The sequence below is a fragment of the Arvicanthis niloticus genome, chromosome 2, assembly GCF_011762505.2.
Source record: "Arvicanthis niloticus isolate mArvNil1 chromosome 2, mArvNil1.pat.X, whole genome shotgun sequence".
Lineage (NCBI taxonomy): Eukaryota > Metazoa > Chordata > Mammalia > Rodentia > Muridae > Arvicanthis > Arvicanthis niloticus.
Window position 1 is genome coordinate 147,315,142 of NC_047659.1, and position 22,831 is coordinate 147,337,972.

The following is a 22,831-nucleotide window of genomic DNA, read 5'->3' on the forward strand; positions in this document are numbered from 1 at the left end:
TCGGATGACCTGGCACTTTTGAAGACTGCTGAGACTGTCAACTGGGAGCCAGGAATTAAAAATAAATGCCTGGCAAGGCATTAGCATTTACTCCACCCCCTTGCCCAACTCACAACTCATCTCTCCCCGAATGCCTTCCTTCTTGTATGGAGGTGGCAGGACCTGGTTTAGGGTTCAGGAGGCAGACTGGGCTCAATAAAGAGGTCCAAAACCCAGAATCTTTGTGAATAGCTACCAGCCCCTCAGCTTTGGAGTTGCCTCCCTCTGTGTACATCTGGGAAGCAGTGAGCCAGCAAGACTCACTCTAGAGTGAGCTTACCCATCTAGAGGACTGACCCCTGATGACCAGAGAACATGTCCTGCCCGAAACACCTATACATTGACCTAGGGCCAAAAGTACCTCCCTGTCATTAGGACATATTTTGCCCTTTACAGCAAATCCCTGAAGCCTTTGTTGGTATGAGAGACCCTGGGAATAGGCAGAAAACAAACCTTTAAGAGGTAACAGTGTTGAGCAGTAACATACTCAGCCCACTGATAGCCTTGAGGCCAGCAGTTCCAAGGATCCACTAACCCAGCAGCTCTGAGCAATGGCCAGACAGTAGCTCCAGCAAGGGAGCAGCTATTGCTTCCTTCTGCATGTATCACCTAAGTTCAGTGTTGGGACTGAATCTCCAGGCAGTGGTGCTGGGATAGGGCTTTCTAGAGGGCATTTAGGTCCCAAGGGCTCCAGTCTGACCTTACCATTAAAAGTGCCTATGGACGGCTCTCCTGCCTTCCACCCTCCACTGTAGGGCCTGGTTGAGCACCTTGCCAGAATGTTGGGCTTCCATCCTCTTTAACTGCATGCTTAACATCATTTAAAGGATGAAGAAGTCTGCAATACTAAACACTAGCAGGTCTTATAAGTAGGTCCGGGGACCCCAAAACCTTTGAGAAAAGTAGGCAAAGAAAAATTAAGCTCGGTGCCTGAGACCACACAAGTAGGTAGCTCAAAGCATTAAAACTAAGACAGTGTGACTTCCAGACAGAAGCCTGGGTCTCACCTGTGGCTACAACCTCTACTACTCTTGTTCCTTCAGTAGCCCGTCTGCTTCTCAGTTACTGGTCCCAGTGGCCCTGGGAGGCTGCCAGAGGTGGAGCAGGGCAAGCAAAGAGAGGTTAGAGGAAACCAGGATTCTTCCTACTGGCAGAATGGAGGACAGGGTTCAGGCTCTGTCCCTCCTCAGCCTCTCCAGGAACCCCCACCTGCTATTTTCAAGCTGTCTGGGGAGATATAGCACCACCTCTTTGGCTGGTGGGGGTTTCACAAATGTTGGAAATGAAGATCCAGCTAAAATTAACCGTTATCAAGCTGCCAGCCCTGCAAATAAACCTGCCTCCCATTGGCTGGTGGTGATGTCACTGTCAGGTTAATAATAGCTGCGGTGCCCAGCTAACCACCTGTGCGGGTGCCTTCTGTGAGCTATGGCCAGGACAGTCTCCTGGAGTCGATGTCCAACAGATGTATGTCACTGGGATCAAGTGGTGTATTAGGGTCTTAGGGACAGGATCAGGGTCAGGCTTGGGACACCTTCTAGTCTGAGAGCTTCCAGGAGATCCACGTTGATTTGGGCTGCTAGATGCATTCTGGTCTCAGAGCACAGTCTTAGGAAGCCTCCCTTGAGATCAGCTTCCAGGCAGATACCAGGAGACCAAGTGTGCTCCTGAGGCAGCAAATAAACTGTCTCTGTGATGAGGGGAGCTCTGGGGCCTCTCCTCGACAACAATTAGTACCTTTCTGACAGGAAAGCACCTTATTTCAGGCTAGCCAAGACCCCAAATATACTATCCCCCAAAGCATGAGGTCTGTGTATCTAAGGCATCCCCAGTCTGTCAGGGAGCCCACAGCCACAGGGAGCTGTTGCCATGGTGAGCAGCAGCTCACCAGGCAGGAGGCTCCTCCTTCCTTCTCTAGGGAGCCCAGCCCTACAACATCCAAGAAGCAAAGAGCTATTCATCTCTGAATACCAGTAAGAATATGACAGGCACTGTGGGACACGAGTAACTTTCCACCCTCTGCAGGCAGGAAGGTCACACAGTAAACCAACTGCTGGGGTCAGAGCAGGGTGCTGCATCCAGCAACACGCAGAAACAGAGGGGAAGACCAGGTCAGATCGCAGGGAATGGCCAACCTCAGGAGTAATTACTGTGGTCCAGGAGAAGCCCTGGGAGACCAGTGTCCTATCCATCATCAAGAGCCATACCTGGGGGCAAAGGGACACAGAAGGGTTGCAACATGAAGAAGGTGCAGTCCTTAAAAAAAAAAAAATTAAGTTATGTGTGTTGGGGCCTGTCTGTGCATGTGTGTGCAAACGAGACAGATGGTTGTAAGTTACCCCATGTTAATGTTGGAAATAGTCCTCCAGAAGAGAGCAGTACATGTTCCTAACTGCTGAGCCCATGCATCTTTCTAGTCCCATGCAGATCTTTTTAAAAGTAGGTGGACATACATGGAATTGCACAGGGAGACCATATTTTTTGAGTTTCCAGAGGACTCATCCTTGGAAGCAACACCCCAGATCACTCCCTTGTATCCTTTTGGGTAATAGACATAATTCAATGGCCACCACTATGAGGACTCCTGACACAGATTCATTTGGGGCTGTTTTTAAACAACACAAACTGGAGCCTCCAACCTGCATCCTCTGTCTGGCTACCTTCCCTGCTCCACCACCAGCTTCCTGTCACCATCATAGACACCTGACATGAGCTACTTATAAAGTGAAAGTATCATCTGTCTTCAGCTTTGGAGTTCCATGGTGAACTGGCCCCATACCAAGGCAGCACACGGTGGCAGGAATCTGCCAAAGAATCAAATTTCTCACCGCCTATCCAGAAAGCAAAAAGAGAGGTCCTAGTCCCTGCAGTCCTCCTCAAAAGCACACCCCACTAGTCCTAAAGACCTTGCGAAGGCCTTTGCTCTAAAGAAACCACCTTCTCCCAACAGTCCCACCCTATGGACCAAGCCTTCAAACACATGGACCTTTGGAGATATTCACAATCTACACTACAATGTACATTATCACGGCTGTGAGATTCAGCCACACTGTGTAGGATTTCATTTACTTTTGTGGCTGAAGACTGTTCCACAATTTTAACCTGCTGCAAGCAAGCCTGCCATAAACAAGTGCACATTCATCTTGTGTGATAGTTCTGAAACAGTGGGTTCAAAGATTTTGGCATACTGCCTCCTGACTCTAAATTCAACCTCTGTGATGGTGGACAGGATGCATGTCAATATCCCCATTGGATCCAGGCAGAATGAATTCTCCAGGCAACAGTGACCAGTCATGCAACAGCTGGCAGCCCTTGGTGACTGACTTCTGTCACTGCAGCACCACCCTCATTTCTCATATATCTGGTTTCCCTTCACTTCACATAAAGCTTTGGGAAGTGCCTCTGGGTTCTATGCTGGTCCTTGTTCAATCCACATTCAGCTAACACATTTACACAGACTGTTTTCCAAGATGGTAGAGCCACCCATGTGACCCCTCCTGACTGCCATTCAGCATTCAGCCTCCAACTGAATGTATCTAGGGCAGGCATTACTATAAATTCAAATCCTTTCTCAAGTAAATAAATACACTAACAAACAAGGAGCCTCAGCCATACTGGCTGGATCCCCTGTTACTCAGTGCTGACTGTTTTCTAGAATTTTCTCTCTATTCAGCCATGTTGTAGTGTCAGCCTGAGTGAAGTTTCCAATGATTCACATCTTTGAGTTTTTCCCTGTCTTAGGTCACAGGACCCTGAGACTGCGGGCAGCTGGAATGTGAATGCAACTGGTACCCCAAGTCTTAGGTCACAGGACCCTGAGACTGCGGGTAGCTGGAATGTGAATGCAACTGGTACCCCAAGTCTTAGGTCACAGGACCCTGAGACTGCGGGCAGCTGGAATGTGAATGCAACTGGTACCCCAAGTCTTAGGTCACAGAACCCTGAAACTGTGGGCAGCTGGAATGTGAATGCAACTGGTACCCCAAGGCTCTGTTTTGTAACGCACATGACAGGTGCTCCTGCACATGCATTACTAAGGGGCTTCCAGGCTGTCAGTCAACAAGAAGAGTTAAGTCTTCCTAGTGACCAGTGACACTGAACACCTTTTCACATAATGGTTGGCTGCTTGTAGAGCCTTGGAGAAAAGTCTCAAGTCCTTGATCCAGTTTAAACTCAGCTATTTATCTTTTTTTGTGCCAAGTTTTGAGAGTCCCTTATTGATTATGGGCACACGTCCTTTGTCAGACTGGTGAGTTAAACATATTTCCCTCTGGTCCATACTAGAGTGTTTCAACGAGTTTTTCCCAGTGTGATAGGGTATACCTGCAGTTTCCACTGCTCCAGGTTGACGTGAGGCTTCCAGGACCCCAGTCTCTTAAAAAGTAATACTGACGACACAGACTCAGCTTTTAACTTCGACGTAACCCAGTGTGTCCATATTCATCTGGAATGACGTGTTGTTTTGACACTGGCTGGTCCTAGTCGCAGTGCTTACCTGTGCTTTCCTCTAATAGCAAAAACAAATTTCACTATTTATGAGATGAGTGTTCTATTTGTTTTTACATAAGCAATGAAATCTCAACCGAATATTTGATACTACAGAACACTGTAGGCTTAGGTTTTTTTTTTTTAAACCTACTTTATTAAGGGTTGTCAAACACGTTGACCCCTCTTCTAGCCCACCGTCCAAAGATGGGGGAGTAAAGATGATAAATAACACAAGGGGGATGTGAACCCATTTAGAAGTAGTTCTTTGGGGTGATCTTAATCTCCGTTGTCAGGATACCAGCAATCCAGTTTAAAAGTGTCACCAGATAGGGATCAGTACCAGCAGCACAATCCAGCAGAAGTTTGCATGAATCTGGAGCTACCAGAACCAGCAGGAATGCCAAGAGATGTTCTCCACCACGCCGCTCTCAATGAAGTGAAGGATCGAGGCCAACAAAGTTGCACGGACAGCAACACAAACGCCTGTCACTGTCTGCTGGGTCCCACTTACACTCTCTCCAAACATCACGTGCCCTCTCACCGGTCTTCTGCATCACACAACACAACCAGAAATTTCCGCTTCAGAAAAGCATCCTTTTTCAGAGTGGATCGACATTTTGGTTTCATAATCTGCCATGCTTTGCTTATCGTGGTGCTTCACATAAATAGAGTTCACGAACGACTGAAGCAGGTATACGACTGTTGGAGTTCTATACTAATCCCAAGCTGAAACTCATTTAATGATTTTTTTTTTTTTGAAGATTTACCTGCTATGCATACAGCGTTCTGTCTGCATGTATGCCTGCAGGCCAGAAGGCACAACATCTCATTACAGATGGTTGTGAGCCACTATGTGGTTACTGGGAATTGAACTCAGGACCTCTGGAAGAGCAGACAGTGCTCTTAACCTCTGAGCCATCTCTCCAGCCCATGATTTTTGTTGGTTGGTTGGTTGGTTGGTTGGTTGTTTTTGTTTGTTCATTTTTGAGACAGGGTTTCTCTGTGTACCCTTGGTTATCTTGGAACTCACTTTGTATACCAGGCTAGCCTTAAACTCAGAGATCCACCTGCCTCTGTATCCCAAGATCTCTGAGTTTGAGGCTAGCCTGGTCTATGGAAAAAGTGCTTGTTCAGCCAGGGCTAACAAAACAGCAAGTAATAGACAAAAGTGTAACCACGGTTGTTTAACCCAATAAATACCGCTCCCTTTTAAATCTCTTAAACTTTTGCTAAAGCATAAAACTTTATCTCAGAACCTGTAAGAGTGGTCTTAAAAAGCCATAAAATTTCAAAATTCCAAGCCCCCCTCAAAAGTTAGCTTAAAATCTGTAATAGAAAAAGGCATGAGCCTGATGGATTCACCTAGATGAACCACATACTTGCTATCATCTTGATTGATGACCTAGGCACACCTTGAAGTAGATAATGACCCTGAGGGCTTGCCGCCATCTTGGCTAGTGACCTCATCAGTGACATCCTTAAGAATTTTGGTTTCTTTAAAAAAACAACAACACAGAAATATAAGACTACATTTTTGTTTTAATCCCAGGTGAAAGGAAATGGGGCTGCTTCACAGTAGCTGACTGTGATTTGCCTCGTGCTCTAGTAGAGGCGAGGCTTTGCCAACTGGAGATAGTTTCTGCACTTGTGTAACACTTGGAATGCTGGGAACATTTTTAAAAAAAATATACTCAGAGGGTATATAAATGCTAGGGCCCTGAGAGGCAGGGTTGGTGGTTGGTGGCCATTGAGGGGGGTTGGTTGTGGTTTGTTAGTAGTCATACTCAAATAAGAAACAAGAAGAAAGAAGTTAGATTCAGGGATCTCTCTCTGTCTCTATCTCTGTCTCTCTGTCTCTTTCCCTTCCTTCCCCTCTCCCATCCTTCTTTCTCTCCTACCTAGTGTTAGGGGATGAAACCAGGTGGGGAAAAGGGTGGGGAAAAGAACTCACAAAGTAGCTAAGCCCAGCTACACAAATGAAATTTATCTACAGTGTTAAAGTTTTTCATCATATATAAAAGCAAGGAATATCTTTCTACACTTTCTATTCAAATTCATTCCTTAGATTCTGACTTTACCTGACTTCCTTTACAAAGCTTCCAAGTACTTTTTCCTTATGCAGGACGCTGGTGTAAACAGACATCTAATTACAGTTACCTTATCTTTCTACAGCCCAGGTAGTTGTACAACTGCATTTAACTTTTTGTTAACTATGTATTTACCCTCATGTTATATTGATTCATGTTAATGTTGACGTAAACATTTTCCTCCTGTAACTTTGCCTCTTAATGTCCCCCACAAAGCCGTTCAGCTATTGCCGCCTAACTTATGTTCTGGATCTCTGCCAACTGTTCAGTTTTCTCATGGCCCCCTGGATGGTCACTCTTCTGAGACACTAAAATTGCTGCTCCCCTTACTAACAATATGTCCACCTTGAAACAGTTACTGAGAGATCGGCACCCCAAACTCCAGAAAGCAGTTGAGGTGCCGTCTAAAGGGAGACTAATGAACCATGGAATATCCAACTCATCCCTCTTCCTGCCACTCGCAATGCTGTTTGGGGGAACTTAGAACTTAAACAGCTAGACTGGAGCCTTCTTTGGCTCAGTTAGCCTCACTGTCTAGCTCAGATGAGCTTAACATCCTTCAGGACCAGCTCAACTCCTTGACTGCAGCAGGGTTCCACAATTAAAAAGATTAGATCTAACTACTGAGATAGGATTTTGACCCCCTTAAACAATGCAGCTTCCATGCCAACAAATCCTAACTGGTTTGAGATGGTTCCTAGAGACAGGGGTCCTCCTCCACAGGTCCCCTCCTATATAGGAGGTTTCCCTCTGGTTTCCCTCTATTCTGGTTCCTCCCCTAGATCACTTCTTTTCTCCTTTTTATCCTCATAATTACGTTTTATCCTGTCTCTCAAATGTCTTACTTATTGAACTTCGCCCTAAATAAAATGTTTCATGCAAGCTCTTCCAATAGCTCACCCCACAACAGCTACACTTGTTTCTCATGCATCTGCAAAAAGACCCTTTAGATGCTGTGGAGAAACTGGCCCTCATGTTTGTCAACTTTCCAGCCCCTAGGAACAGAAAATTTTTAATTAAGTGCCGTGGTGATTGGAATAAAAACAGCCACCATAAGCACATAGGGACTGGCACTATTAGGGGAGCGTGGCCTTGTTGGAGGAAGTGGATCACTGAGTGGGCTTTGAGGTTTCAGATGCTCAAGCCAAACCCAGTGTCTCAATGTCTCTTTCTATTGCCTGCAGATATAAAACCTTAGATACCTCTCCAGCACCATGTCTGCCTGCATGACATCATGTTTCCCACCATGATGATAATGGACTACACCTTTGAACTGTAAGCCAGTACCAGTTAAATGTTTTCCTTTATCAGAGTTGCCATGGTGATGATGTCTCTTCACAGCAATAGAAACCCTAAGACAGAACTTGGTGCCAGGGGTTGGGTATTGCTGTAATAGGCCTGACTATATGGCTTCTTCTTGGCAGAATGGGGACTTTGGAAATCAGATGAATCCTTTAATCTGAGCTTAATGGGCCATACTAGTAGGAGAATGGAAGACAGTGGTATCGAGGGTGATTTGAACTGTAGGGTCCCCGATCAAGAGCTTTCAGAGGAGAAGAATATCTGTATGTTGCCTAGAGACGTTTCTTGAGATATTCTGAAGAATGTCAGTGCTTTCTACCCTTGTCTAAAAATTCTGCCTGAGGCTAAATTGAAGAGTTATGGATTAACAACTTCAGCAGAGGACATTCCCATTAGCACTGACTGTGTAGTGTGGCTATTAGTGGCCAGTCTTATGCAGATCTATAATGAAAAGGAGCAAGTTGAGCAAGGAAACATACAAAGTGCTTGCATGTTTGGAGGAGAAAAGGAACACCAGGAAGTATGGATAGATTAAAGAGAAGCCTGATGCTAAGTAGGATAAAGGGAACATTAACCTCAGAGCAAGACCTCACACAGCTCAGCTTCCAACTCGTGAAAGGGAATTAAAGAAAAATTTAGAACCAGGTGTGGTGGTGCACACTTTTGATCTCAGAACTCAGAAGGCAGAGGCAGGTGGATCTCTGAGTTCAAGGCCAGCCTGGTCTACAGAGTGAGTTCCAGGACAGCCAGAATTAGGTCATAAAAGGAAACCACTGAAAACAGAAAGCTTGTGAAAATGTATCTGCCCCAGCAAGCAGCAGAACTTGGCAGCCTTATCTGCTTCTGGCTTTAGAGTCAAGAACACAAGAGAGGGGTTATGAAATCTTCCTTCACAACTTAGGAAAGCCACTGAGTCCAGGTGTGTGGCAGGAGTGCCCCTGCATGGAGGTCCAGAGAGACCAGTGTGTGAGGCTGTGAAGGAGAAGCCTGGGTTGCCTTGAAGACCCCAAGATGCTGGAGACACCAGAGCCGTGGCATACCTGCCAAGGAGAGCTGATAACAGGGAGTGGAACCAACCCAAGATAAAGAAGTAGTGCAGACAGAAAGTACATTTCAGTCAAAAAAAAAAAAATATGAAAGGAGTTGGCAATCTGAAGAGCAACTCAGTCGTGGAAATGCAGTTTGGAGTTTGCTTTTTTTCCCCCTTTGGAATAGTAATATATATCCTGTTCCATTATATGTTAAAAGTATGTAATCTGCTTTTTTTAATTTTGAATTTACAGGGGATTCCAGCTAAGGGATTGCATGAGCCTCAAAGAGACTTTGAACTTTTAAATAAGTTTAAGACTGTTAAAGACTATAGGGACTTATTTTATTTACTACTGTGAAGAGACACCATGACTATGGCAACTCTTGTGAAGGAAAACATTTAATTGGGGCTGCTTACAGTTTCAGAGGTTTAATCCATTATCCTCAGGGTGAGAAACATGGCAGTGTACAGACAGACATGGTGCTGGAGACAGACCCTTGAAGAAGGAAACTGAGTGCCACACTGAATGCAGCTCAAGCATAAGAGACCACAAAACCCACCCTCAGAGCAACACACTTCCTCCAACAAGTCTACATCTAAAACAAAGTCACCTCTTAATAGTGCCACTCTCTATGGGCCAACTCATTAGTCTACAGGGGCCATCATTCCAATTCAAACCACCACAGGGACTTTCAAAGTTAGACTAAATGCATCTTCCATTGTTATATGGCTACAAGCCTATGGAGGTCAGGGAGTGGAATGTGGTGGTTTGAATAAAAATGGTTCCCATAGGCTTATAGGGAGTAGCCCTATTAGGAGGTGTGGCCTTGTAAGAGTAGATGTGGTCTTGCTGGAGTTAGTGTGTGGGATTTGAGGTTTCAGATGTTCAAGTCAGGCCTAGTGTCTCACTGTCTCTTCCTGCTGCCTGCAGATCCAGCTGTAGAACTCTCAGATTCCTCTCCAGCACCATGTCTGTCTGCATGCCACCATGCTTTCCACCATGATGATAATAGACTAAACCTTTGAACTTTAACCCATTCCCAATTAAATGCTTTTGTTTATAAGAGTTACTGTGGTCACGGTGTCTCTTCACAGCAATAGAAACCCTAGCTGAGAAGAGAACTAGAGTGACCGTCCACAGGCTGCAACTCAACAGTCCACTCACCCCAGTCCAGATACAACTCCTCACAATTTGTCCTGTTTTCTCTGTTCCCTTCCTTTGATGATCTATAGCTCCCTGCTGTTTTCCCCCAGTATGACAATCCTGGCAATGGACTAGTCACTGGGACTCTGAATCTACTCTATGCCCACTTTCTCGCTCACTGGCCCACTCTTTCTCTCCTGCTTCCATTCCTCCTCTTCACAGAAAATTTCTCCAACCTTCCTGGAAAATCTCAGTTCTACTCTGTAACCAAATTGTGTGTAGGATGATAATCAAGTGACTTGTTGCAGCCGATCAAATTAAGATTCTCCCCTGCTATGTGGGTCCTTCCTCAGTGGACCCGGAACTACCCACTCTGACAAGACCCTCCTCAGCAGAAAGCAGCAATGATGCTCTTGCACTGGATTTTTTTTTAATTTTATTTATGTACATACAAGTGTTCTGTGTGTATATATGGTGCACACCAGAAGATCTGGCATCAGATCCCATTACAGATGGTTGTGAGCTGCCATGTTGTTGCTGGGAATTGAACTCAGGACCTCTGGAAGAGCATCCACTAAGCCATCTCTCCAGCCCCCTGCACTGCATTTTTTTTTTAATATCCTCTCAGAGTTAGGAAAGGTAGTTCCCTGCTGAAAGATTCCATTTCCCAGCTTTCTTGTGGAATATAGAAGCACTTCTGCATCTACTAACAAAAAAACAAACAACAACAACAACAAAACAAAAACAAAAACCTGTATCTCATCTTCTTGTAGAGACATTTTGGTCATCTGCACACATGGGTAACAAAGGTGCCCCCTCAATGTGAATAAACATGGTTCCACCTAAGGTTAGACTAAACCTCTCTTTCTTTTCACCTTTTGTTTACTCTATAGCTGTCTTTTAATAATCTAACAGTTTATAGGCCAGAGACACCTTGGACCTCCTGGATCTGGAGTTACAGGCTGTTGTCGGCAGCCCCAACATGGGTGCTGGGAACCAAATTCTGGTCCTCGAAAAGAACAGAAATCAATCTTAATTGCTGAGCCACCTCTCCAGCCCAACGAGTGTGTTGTTGTTTGTTAGTTGAGATTGTAAGGTGATCTTATGAGGCATGCTGCTTAGAGACAAGGAGCGTGTTAGCACTTAAACACACATTCTCGACCCTTGTAAACACAGTTTGCTAGTTTTGAGATGTCTTTGAAATGTCTTTAGGACAGGCACTATCCCTGTAGGGAACTTTGAGTTTACCAGCTGTGTCTAAATTGCTTCTCTTTCAGGCAGCAAAGATTGAAAACTGGATTCCAGGGGAAGAGGCTTCCTCCCCTTTCTGTGTTCCTAGAGAGTTTTTCCTGTCTCTATCCTGCCCCAAGCATCCCAAACAGCTGTTTCTAAAATCAAGCATTCTAATACAATACAATCTACAAATATGCTAATTTCATATTTACATACTAAGAAATGACAGTAAGAAAAATTATAAGCCCTTGTTTTCTGTAAATAGATCATTGTTTGCATCCCCAGAACTCATCTAAAAGCTGAGCAGGCATGTCAGTCTCCACCCAGCACTCAGACGCAAGAGATCCCTGGAGCAAGCTGGTTAACTACAATAGCCAGAATTGGCCACCTCCAGATTAAACAAGAGATCCTGCCTCTATAATGTGGAAAATGATCAAATGAGTTACAGGTTTCACCACACACCTGTGCGCACAGCTCACAAACATACGCATAAAAAATTCTCCACAAATAAAAGAATTAGTTTTACAGTAAATCTGACCTCAATATTTAAAAGTGGAGCAGAGCAGCACAGTTCTTTATATTCTGCCTTAGTGATTCTAATTTGTCTTTATAACTTACCTTGAGCATCTGCTTGTTCATATGTTTAAAGCACCTGGCTGATATTAACTGGGAATCCATGAGATCAGTACATCAGCTTGGGGGTTGGCATGCTGACTGTTGAGTCACAACCTGTGATCACAGGCGCCTTCCAGTTCTCTCCTCAGCACATGATTGGATATTTGTTTGTTCTGTTCTTTTTCTGCTCCTGGGGCCTGGAGAGTTGGCACACATGAGGATCTGAGTTTGGTACACAGCATTCACTTAAAAAGCCGGCACACACTAGTAATACTAGTAATCGCTATGTCGGGGTGCAATAGCAGATTGATCTGGTGCTGGTTCACCAGCTAGCCTGATCAGTGAAACAGAAGTCCCAGTGACACACTCTTGTGTGTCTTTTACACACACACTCTCTCTCTCTCTCTCTCTCTCTCTCTCTCTCTCACACACACACACACACACACACTTTGGTTTTTGAGAGAGATTTTCCCTATGTGCCCCTGGATGTCCTCGAATTCCCCATGTAGACCAGGCTGCCTTTGCCTCCTAAGTGCTAGGATTTAAGGACTGCACTACCACACTTAGTTTAGGACCCCCCTCCCCCCACTTTTTTTTGAGACAGAATTTCTCTGTGTAACCTTGGCCTCCTGAGTGCTGGGATTGAAAGTGTGTGCCATCATCATCGGGCTTAAACCACCCCTTAAGCAGTCTTTTTTTTTTTTTTTTTTTTTTTTTTTTTCTGATATTGTGGGTTTTGCTTGGTCTGAGGTCATGGTTCTTGGCTCTTCGGTTTGCTAGTCAGCTTCCTCATCCTCGTTGACATGTGAGGCTCCATGGGTCACAGCCATCCCTGCTGCCCCACTCTGTGCTAGTCCTGTTGCTGGAGTGCACTAAGCTTTACCATTAAACCACCATTTCTCCCTTTTTTTTTTTTTTTTTTTTTTTTAAAGTGGATATGTCCTGAAGAAATGACACCTGAGGCTGACCTCTGACCCATACACACATTTTTTCCCCCTGCTTCTAATTAGATGTTGCTGGTATGTAAAACCAGCACTGATTTTTTTTTTTTTTTTTAGAAAGGATACGGGGGAAGTGGACTTGTCTAGAAAGTTTCTTTGGAGCAACTGTTGTCTGGAAATCGGCAGTTCAGTTCACAGGTCAGCAGCAGCAGCAGCAGCTCAATCCACTTGCAATTACTTCACAGATACTCCAGCAGTCCAGTTCAGTAGTCAAGATAGCAAGCATAAATCAGCATCGGTGGCACTACCTAGCAGAGACAGCCAGGCCTCAGCCTCAGCATGAGTCAGCAAGAGGAAGCCAGAGGGACACCAGGAAAAGTTCTTGGCTGTGCCTCTCTCAGCAAAGACAGAAGACCAACATGTAGGGGGGTGGTTCTGATGCTTTAATCGGGAGCCTGTATGTCCACACACTAAGGTCCTTGTCCTCAGTTGGTTCTTGATTGATCAATAAAGATGCCAGAGGCTAATGGCTGGGCGGAAAGAAAGAGGCAGGATTTCCAGGTTCCTGAAGGCTAGGAGAGAGGAGAGGGAAGGAAGAGGAGAATCTAGATATCTGGGAGAGAGAGACAGAACAGACTTGTAGCTTCAGGGGAGAGCTTCCAAAATATAGGCAGACAGGGAAAGCAGCCTACAGAAGGGCAGCCCGAAAGCATCTTGGGCAGCAAGACCAATGGGCTTCACAGAAGGTAACTGAGCAACTAAGCTGAGGGCAGACTTAGAGGTGTTGAGCTAGGAGTAAAGGGAAGGGCATGATAGTAGTGGGAAGCTGAGCCCAGCCACTGAGCCAGTAAGACAGGTTAAAAATGAGCTAATGTGTGCATGTCTTTCATCTGCAGATCCAAAGATTCCCTAGGCAGGTAGCTGGAAGCACAGCCTGCTCCTGGTGTAGCCAAAAACTCCCGCTACACCGACAAGCATTGCACAGCTAGCTCTATAAGCAAGCCTAGTTCAGCCTCCATCACTGTCCGTGGAGTCCTATTTATACGCTCCAGACATCACATGTCCTCCACATGTCTTGCCTCAGCAGGTGCGTCTCTCTCAGCTGACATCACTCTGCCATTCAGCCTAGGTCTGTGTGGAAGTGGCAAAAAACTACCACACACCACCAGAATAATTTTGGTGCTTTTCTCTCTATGGAGTCCCAACAAATGCAGCTCAACTACGCAGTGTAAGATGGAACAATACATGTGTGTTGTTAGCAAAGGATCCTTCATCACGTGTCCTTTCACATGCTTGCTTTAGCAGAACATCCTTTCACCTGTGTCTGCTTCAGTTAAACATTCCTTCACGCAAAACACCATTCCACCATTCCAGCAAACATTCCTTGCCCCAGCAAAACACCATCCAACCAACTTTTCAAAGAACCCTTAAGTTTCCACTCCACTGCTGAGCTAACTCTACAGCCCCAAAACATATGTAAATACTTTAACCTCCCTTCTAGCCCACCCACCTCCCTCAAGAGGTAGTGGAAAGGAAAGGTTAATAGGGCAGAGGAGGATGTGAACCTGTTTAGAAATAGCTCTTGGGAGCAAATCCAATCTGCTTTGTCAGGAGTTCAGCAGTTCAGTTCACACAAATCAGCAACGGTAGCTTAATATACTCGAAAGCACCATTTGAGAATCAGCAATGGCAGTTCAATCCAGAAAAAACCGCAGGGTCTGCCAATCAGCCCGAGTCCGTGGACCCTGGTGAGAAGCCACCCGAACACCTCCAGAAAGTTCTTTGCTGCATTTCTCTCTATGAAGTCACAACAAATGACGACCAGCAAAGAGTGCAAAGGGAACCAACACCACACAGTGTCCACTGTCTGCTGCATTATATTTATGCCCTTTCAGAACATCACGTGTTCTCTCATGCATCAGCTCCTGCAAAACACCACATGCTCTTCTTCCAGGCTGCCTCCAGAAAAACACCGTGTCTGTTCTCAGCAAAACATTCTCCCACGTGTCTGCTTCAGCAAAAACATCTCTCATAAGACAGTTTCCAGAAAAATATCACGTGACACAACTAGGTCTCCAAAGAAAAGTCTTTGTGAGATAATTTCAACATCTGTGTGATCTCAGAGCTAGAATTTGCTGTTTGTCTTTTCCCATGTGAACTGAAATTTTCCTCGTCCTTTTCTGCTGAGTTACTTTGGATTTAATCCTATAATTCAGTATTTCATTAATCTCATTCATTCATTTGATGAATAAACATTTCTTGTCTATTGGGCGGCTTTGGTTGAAATCCGGGGCACTAGACGATGTGTGGTGGCACATGCCTAAAATTTCAGCACTCAGGAGGTAGGAGGAATAAGATCAGAAGTTGAAGGTCATCTTTGGGTATACAGCAAGTTAGAGGAGAGCCTGGGCTACATGAGACCCCATGTCAGAAAGTAGAAAGAAAAGAAGGGATCTAGAACACTGAAGTAAATGCTTGGGTTAACCATTTTATGTATGTGTGTGCATGTGTGTGTGTGTGCCTGTGTGTGCATATGTGTATGCAGGCGTGTGCATGTGTGTGTGTGTGTGTGCCTGTGTGTGCATATGTGTATGCAGGCGTGTGCATGTGTATGTATATGTATTTGTGTGTGTGCGTGCGCGCGTGTGTGTGTGTGTGTGTGTGTGTGTGTGTGTGTGTGTGTACATTGCTAGAAAGATCGAACCCAGGGCCTTGGGCAAGCACTCCTACATTGAGCTACTTCTCTACCCAATATCTAGCTCTTACTGAGCACATACAATGTGCCAGGCATAGATCTTAGCATTTATAGGAAACTTCCTAACCTCAATATAGCCCACCCATGAGTAGGATGCTTTTACATTTTACAGAAAGGAAGTTGAAGGGAGTTAAAAGCAGCTGGCCACATAAACTACCACCTATATTGCAAGGCCTTATTAAACATTAGTCATTTTATTTTGTTCTGCGGGTAGTTACATCATCTAGATAATACCAGCTCTTGCCAGACCCATCAGCAAAGGGGTTCGGGTTGAGCCGCTGCAAAGACAGCATTCCCCAAGAGTAGACTAAGGAGCCCTGAGAATCCCAGTCCCGACTCAGTCTTTGGTAGAGCTCCTACCTCTACCCCAGATGCCACTGGCTAGAGTAGAGTACAGGGGGCAAACAAAGGCTCGATCCCCATTTCTTAAGACCTGGGGGGGGGGGGCAACATTTGATGTAAAAAATTTAATTAAAAGTGAGCAATTAAATTTAATTGCTTAAATTAATTAAAAATTAATTTAAATACACACACACACACATCCAATCCTGTGTGCCTATCTGTGAGAGAGGGATAAGGCTCAGGAGTGGCCGGCAGCAAGTGGCATTTCCACTCTGTGTGAAATCCTGGTCATCATCCACTTGGGCCATCTGATATGTGGCTATCAGTGTCATCTGTCCAAAGTCAGCATCTAGACAGCAATCTAACACAGCTAACCCCTGTGCATCAGCATCTAGACAGCAATCTAACACAGCTAACCCCTGTGCAGCCCGCCAAGGGTGGCCTCACATGCACACAGTTTTCTGTTCCTGTTTCCTACAGCTAGAGGCCAAAGTTCATATCCTTTACATTCTCCTACATCCTGACTCAGTACCCAAACCTTGCAGACGCTGCAGCCTACAAAATCCACCAAGCAGAGAAGAGCCAGTGTTCTCAGACCTCATCCTTTTTATTTGACAGGCGTCCACTCACCTGTGGTCATTCATAGGAGAAGTGGAGTCTGAAAGTCAGCTGCTAGCCAGATCAAATAGCCAGGAGGAGGTCACACTTCAGGGCTCCTAACCCTGGCTTTCCAATATGAGCCGCAACCCAGGGACAGGTCATCTGGAGCTGGACACTGATGTAGCCAACTTCACTAGCAACCTCAGAGGAGATAAGAAAGGATGAGGTATCTACCCTGAGGTCATAGCAAACTGTCTGCATAGATGCTGGGGACAGCCTGTGGACAAAGCCTTATAGCCCCTTTCCACACACTAACCTGCATGTGTAGAGGTCAGAGGACAATTTTGTGGGGTCAGTCCTCCCCTTCCACCTTTATGTGGGATCCATGGGCCTAATTTAGGTTACTAAGTTTGCAAGGCAAGTGGCTTTACCTGCTGGACCATCTCACCAGACAGCATTTTTCCACTTTAAAGAAATACTATCCCATGCTTGCTCCAGCAGCACATATGGTGAAATCAGAACAATGCAGAGATTAACATAACCCCTGCCCAGGACAACATGCAAATTCATGAATTGTTCCATATTTACAAGAAAAAAAAATAAGAATATCCCAAAGCTGGCACAAGGGTACATGCCTGGGACCTCTGCACATGAGAAGGTGAAGCAGAAGACGAGCTCAAGACTCTGAAGCCAGCCTGGATAGCGGAGTGAGAACTCATCTTGAATAGGAAAGAAGGGAAGGAAGAAAGGAGGAATGGAGGGAAAGGGAGAAGATGAGGGGGAGAGAGAGACAAACACAGAGAGACAGACAGACAGATGAAAGCCACTCCCTTCAGACTCTACTACCGATGCTGATACTTGATGCTGAGAATGAGGTGGGATGATTAGGCAGGCCCAGACCATAGCCAAGGGTGGCCTGGGAAAGACAGAGGAGGCCTTATTGTCCAGCTGGAGATCACCGGTAGCTAGTCCCCCACTGTGAGCCTCCCCACTCAAGCCTCCCCCAGCCATATCCAGCTGTCATCTTTCTGTTTTCTAACTGCAGACATAAGATGACCAAGCTGCCTCATGTCCCTGCTGCCATGATGTCCCTCCACAGCAAACTGTACACTTCATTGAGTTACTTTGGTCGGGTCGTTTGTCATGACAATGAGAAAACTATTAGGTTGTAAGGGTTACTTACAAAAGTGAAGGTGACTCAGGCAGCTCAATCACAAGGCTCACATCAGCCTGGGTGACAAGTCATGGAAGCTACTTGAGTTTCTGGGTTTCGGTCAACTACGCTGGAGCATCCCCCTTGTCTCCAGCAATTGGTTACAGCTTATATGACCCTGGAGAAGAGTGTGTTGAGTGTTAGTAAATCTCTTGTGAGTTCCTGGAACAACTCTCTTGTAATTGTTTTGAGACAGGTCTTCTCTATATGGCCCTGGCCATCCTGGAACTAGCTCTGTAAACCAAGCTGGCTCCGAACTCACAGAGATCTGCCTTCCACTGCCTCCCAAGTGCTGGGATTAAAGGTGTGTGCCACCAACAGCAAGTCTCTTGTATTCTTGGGAGGCTTTGTTTTTCATTCATCTCTCATACAATACATCCCCACTGCAGTCTCTCTCTTTCTCTCCTTCTCTCTGGCCTCCCCCATCTCCCCTCTTTCCCAGATCCATTGCTTCTCTGTTTCCCTTCAGAAAAGAGCAGGCATAAGAAGATGCAATAGGACTAGGCATATACCCTTTAATTTCTTTCCAGAGAGAATGTTTCACTAGGGGAAATAGCTAATAATCACTGGAGATGCCCATGCACTTGACCAGGACAGTCCAGGGTAAGTCAGAGTCTGAAGTACATGACGCCATGAAGCAAGCCTGGTTTTGACAGAGGTCTCACCCTCCTGGTGTCACCTAGACTGGCCTTATCAGTGGCCTTACTCACTGTACTGCTGTCATGTCAACCACCCCCACCTCTCTTTCATTATACCTTACCCCTCTCCTTTATAGCCTCTAAACCAGCACCCCCTACTGGGCCCCAGCCGAAGCCTCCTTGAGACCTCGGGGACATGAGAGTCTTCTCCTGGGGTCCTCCTATCTCCAGCCTAGTCTAGGTTCTCCATGAACTCCCATGAAGTCTAGCATCTTTGGTTATAGGAGAAGCATCTTGCAGGAAGCTGTCTCCTGGTCCTATCAGTCCCCGTGGAGGTCTGGCAGAACACTGACTGCTGGGAAGGGAAGGATGGTGGCCGGCCCTAGAGTTCCAAGCACTTGATTCCCCCAAACATGAGTCTCTGACCAACAATGCAGGCCTCTGCCTGATGCTAGCTACTAGAGACTGCCTCTGTTAGAGCTCTCTCTGCCCCCAAGGCTTCATCTGTACTTTGTTTTCCATCATTCCTCTCCAAACAGAACACAGGTTGAAAGAGACACGATGGCTCCTCAGCTTACCAAGGGCGGGCTAGTCCTTACAGGACCGCTTGGGGGCTCCAGGCACCATCCATTGCGATAGTAGGGAGGCGCGCGGGGACAGCTGCCCCTTGTGTTTACTTATGTTAAACAGATCCACTCAGTCAAGGATCGGAGTGAGGTACGTGGAAAATAGAGCCTACAGGGACCGGCGCAAGCAGCAGACAGAATCAAGTAAAGGGAACAAAAACGCCACACAGGCTGGACTACGTGGGGCCACGGCCAAGAGGGTGGCACAGACTGAGGGGCACATGAGATTCTTTAACCTCTTCTATCCGTGTTCCAGTCCGAACCAGGTGGGAAAAAGGCATTAGAGCTAGCTTCGCCTGGAGCTGGACCACAGATGGTTGATCAAGGCGGTTAGGGCTAAGATGGAACTTTACAGAACCTAACATTGCAGAAGGTGGGGCGGATCCTTGCTCGGCTCGGGGTGGAGTCTAAGGGGGAAGGGCGGTACCACTTCTGTGCTACTGCGGGTCTAAAAGGAATCAGGAGAGCTCACAAATCTCATGGGTGGGGCCTCTGTGAAGGGGGAGGGGCCTTGACGCGCGCTCCGCCCCACAATGAGGCGTCTGTTGCGGTGCAGAAAAGCAATTAAGTACGCGCGTGCGCATAGCGCGCATGAGTCCTAAAGTAGTGTTTCGTGTGTTTTCCTTGCAAATGGGATCCATGGCCTAGCGCCCCAGGCATTGCCACCCGTGACCTTGCACCGAAGCCTGCAAGGAGGGGTCTCCACCGAGGTGAGGGCAGCGGTAGTAGTGGTGGTGGTGGCGGCGGGTGGGGTGGGGGAGTGGGGGAGGCGCGTCTTCTTGGGGCCAGGAGCATACAAAGCTCCTTTGTCTCACCGCGCAGCCGGCCCGGGCTGGTTGGAGCCGCCTGGAAGCCAGGCACTGTCACGACCCGGGGCACTCGGGGTACACTCTCCAGTGTGCAGTGATCAGGCCCACTTTCTACTTTCTTCTCCGCAGCGCCTCGGCCCTGAAGCATGGCAGCCATCCCTTCCAGCGGCTCGCTCGTGGCTACCCATGACTACTATCGGCGTAAGTAGCCCCTCGCCAGCCCCGCCCAGGGCTGGCCCAAGGCCTTGTGGCTGACCCGCCTCCCCTTCCCAGGACGCCTGGGCTCCTCGTCCAGCAGTAGCTCCAGTGGAAGTGCCGAGTACCCGGGGGACGCCGTGCCCCACTCCCCGGGTGAGTGCAGAACCAGCCAGCAGAAGGGCAGAGTTCATATCCTAAGGCGGGAGTGGAGTAGGTTGGGGACGGGGGATGGGGAGCGTGGAGAGGGACTGGACCCCATCGTGACCCTCCTTTGCTCCTCAGGTCTACCCAAAGCCGACCCGGGCCACTGGTGGGCCAGCTTCTTTTTCGGGAAATCCACCCTCCCATTCATGGCCACAGTGTTGGAGTCTCCTGAGCAGTGAGTCCATCTTCCATGTGGTTGTGGGGGTGGCCTCAGTTAAAGCGGATGCTAACCCAATGACTATGCTCTCCCTACAGATCGGCAGAATCCCCCCAGGCCTCCAGAAGCCCGATCTCCTGTGGCCTGGCTCCTGAAACCATGAAGAAGCAGCCCGTCATCCATCCTGGCCAGACCAACACCAAGGCCCAGTCCTGACCTGTCAGAATCAGCAGCCTGCCCAAGCTGAAGTGGTGCTAGGCCAGAGCCTACCCTCTCAACCCTCCCTGTAAAGTAGGAAGGCTGAACAACAGACACCAGCAGGAGCTGGAGAGAGCCCCCTCTTAGTTCACAGCACTGAGCTTTCCAGACCCCATAACTGTGTCTTGCACAAAGCAGAAAATAAACTCCCAGCAGTCCTCCCCTGGTGTGTTGGAGACATTACTGAATCTAGCCTTGCTTCCTGCTGGATGCTGTACTGCTCCCAGGCCCTGACAGCTCCTTTTGAGCCCCTTCAGTGATATCCCTGAATCTGGTGAAATGCCCTCTCTAGTGGGCCTGGCCCAAGGTAGACAGTCCAGGGAAAGCTGGGCCTCGGCTGAGTTTGGGAGCTCTCAGCTGAAGGGACCCAGTTTCTACACAGGAAACTGGTGGGTGACCTTGGGTCAGGCCCTCCTCACTACTTGCTGCCTGGATGGTTCCCCAAGGATGGGGATACTAGCTCAAACTGAAAGAGGGTTCCAGCCACAGGTAGTCTAGCCTCTAGGTAAGAGGGCCTAGGAGCTGTGAGGGGTCACTTACACCAGCAAGGTTAGGGTGGAGTCTTAGGTGTGGCACAGCAGGCCTTCCTGCTACCTCACCCTGTAAACAGCTACACTCTTCCCCCAGGGAACTGAGGCCTTTGCCTCTGACAGCTGAGCCTCCCTCATGCCTGCCCTGAGGGTATTCAGGTAGCTTGTGGAAGGCTACCCTCTACTACTGAGCAAGTAATCCCTGGAGGAGGCTCTTTGCACCTTTGGTGGACTCAGAGCTGGAAATGAGTTTTACTTAGGCCAGAATGTCCTGATGAAACCACAGAGCTGCTTCTCGTCAGAGCTGGAAGCTAGGGATAGCCCACAACTCCAGGCGACAAGGAGCATTGTTCCATCTTCCTATCTCCGAAGTCTTGTCAGCTGTACAGCTGCAGCTGGCAAAGCTGAGAAGTGGGTATTTTAGTGACTTGCGGAAGGGTTAGAGAAAAGTTGTAGCATATAATCAAAAGTATCAAGAATGACCTTAAGATAGTAAAGGAAAGGGCTGGAGAGTTGGCTCAGTGCTTAAGAGCACTGACTGCTCTTCCAAAGGTCCTGGGTTCAATTCCCAGCAACCACATGGTGGATCACAACCATCTGTAATGGGATCTGATGCTCTCTTCTGGTGTGTCTGAAGACAACTACAATGTACTCATTCTAAAAAAAAAAAAAAAAAAAAAAAAAAGATAGTAAAGGAAAGAATTTGGGATCTACTCTGGATCTTGAGTGATAAGAAACCTCTGAAGAGATATGCCTAGAGCTGGGTAAACTAGGTTCTGGAACAAGCCCTGCAATCTCAGCAAAGTCAGGCTAACATGTTTACCAGTGCCATGCTGATTCATACAGTGCTATCAGGCACCTGTGTTTGTTTGTGGTGCCAGGACTTTGTTCTAAGAAAGTGTATTCAGGCCAGGTTGCCACATCCAAGTTGTACCACAAGGTTTTCGCAGCAGCACGGGTAGGTTTGGGTGGCTCCCTCTTTGAAAAGTCCCTGAGGCTTCTAAAGTCAGCCTTTTTCATAGTAAGGCATTCTAGGAACCAGGCCAGTTCTTCCCACAAGGCCTGGCTACCATGATGTCAACCTTAGTTACTGTAGTTACTCAGTCTACCTGGAGCTGAGGAAAATCCTTAGTTGGCAAAGGCTTGCCTTGCCAATGAGAAGACCTGAGTTTGAACTTTGGCATCCCCGTAAAAGCTAGGTGTGGTGTTCACTACCTCAGTGCTGGGGTGCAGATTTGTGAGAGTCAGTAGGCTAATGATGAGAGATCCTTTCTTTAAAAAATGGCACCCGAGGAACAACATCTGAAATTGTCCTGACTTCCACATTCAAATGCAGAGTACCTGGTAACACACTATAGGTTCTAAAAAAAAAAAAATCAAGGGGGAAAAAGATAAATATTTCACCTTTCACAAGGTAAGCTGGAAGCAGGGAAAATTTTTCCTTTAGAAAACAAACACTTCAGAAACAGCAAAATTTAAAGTTATTTTTAGAAATTTGGCTGTCATCTTTTTCTCTCCAGCCCTTTCTTTTTCTCCACCCCACCTCCACCCTGCCATCTCCATGTCGAATCTCTAGGCCTCCTTCCTTGAGGCCAGTGAACTTGTCTGAGAGCAGTTTCCCA

General features: G+C 46.9%; 1 protein-coding gene, 1 long non-coding RNA gene and 1 pseudogene across 2 annotated transcripts; 2 read left to right on the forward strand and 1 right to left on the reverse strand.

The window, feature by feature from the left end:
• Positions 1–4,668: 4,668 nt before the first annotated feature.
• LOC143441546 (uncharacterized) lies at positions 4,669–20,013 on the reverse strand. The gene is made up of 5 exons (XR_013109100.1): positions 19,869–20,013; positions 17,760–17,907; positions 16,607–16,777; positions 11,942–13,187; positions 4,669–5,075 (listed from the first exon to the last, which is right to left on the reverse strand). It is a non-coding gene; the product is annotated as an uncharacterized LOC143441546 (long non-coding RNA).
• Positions 17,066–17,164, forward strand: LOC117704713 (U6 spliceosomal RNA; annotated as a pseudogene).
• On the forward strand, positions 19,702–20,840 carry Ppdpf (pancreatic progenitor cell differentiation and proliferation factor). The gene is made up of 5 exons (XM_034496776.2): positions 19,702–19,763; positions 19,992–20,063; positions 20,136–20,213; positions 20,343–20,439; positions 20,520–20,840. The coding sequence occupies exons 2-5, from the start codon at positions 20,009–20,011 to the stop codon at positions 20,635–20,637; spliced, it is 348 nt and encodes a 115-aa protein (XP_034352667.1). The 5' UTR covers positions 19,702–19,763; positions 19,992–20,008; the 3' UTR covers positions 20,638–20,840.
• The last annotated feature ends 1,991 nt before the right edge of the window (positions 20,841–22,831 follow it).

What these genes read in the sequence shown, in the direction of transcription:
- Ppdpf (XM_034496776.2), top strand. Translation starts at nt 20,009, where the DNA reads ATGGCAGCCATCCCTTCCAGCGGCTCGCTCGTGGCTACCCATGACTAC. An exon ending in TACCCATGACTACTATCGGC is followed by an intron (nt 20,064 to 20,135) that starts GTAAGTAGCCCC and finishes TCCCCTTCCCAG; the next exon opens with GACGCCTGGGCTCCTCGTCC. An exon ending in GTGTTGGAGTCTCCTGAGCA is followed by an intron (nt 20,440 to 20,519) that starts GTGAGTCCATCT and finishes CTCTCCCTACAG; the next exon opens with ATCGGCAGAATCCCCCCAGG.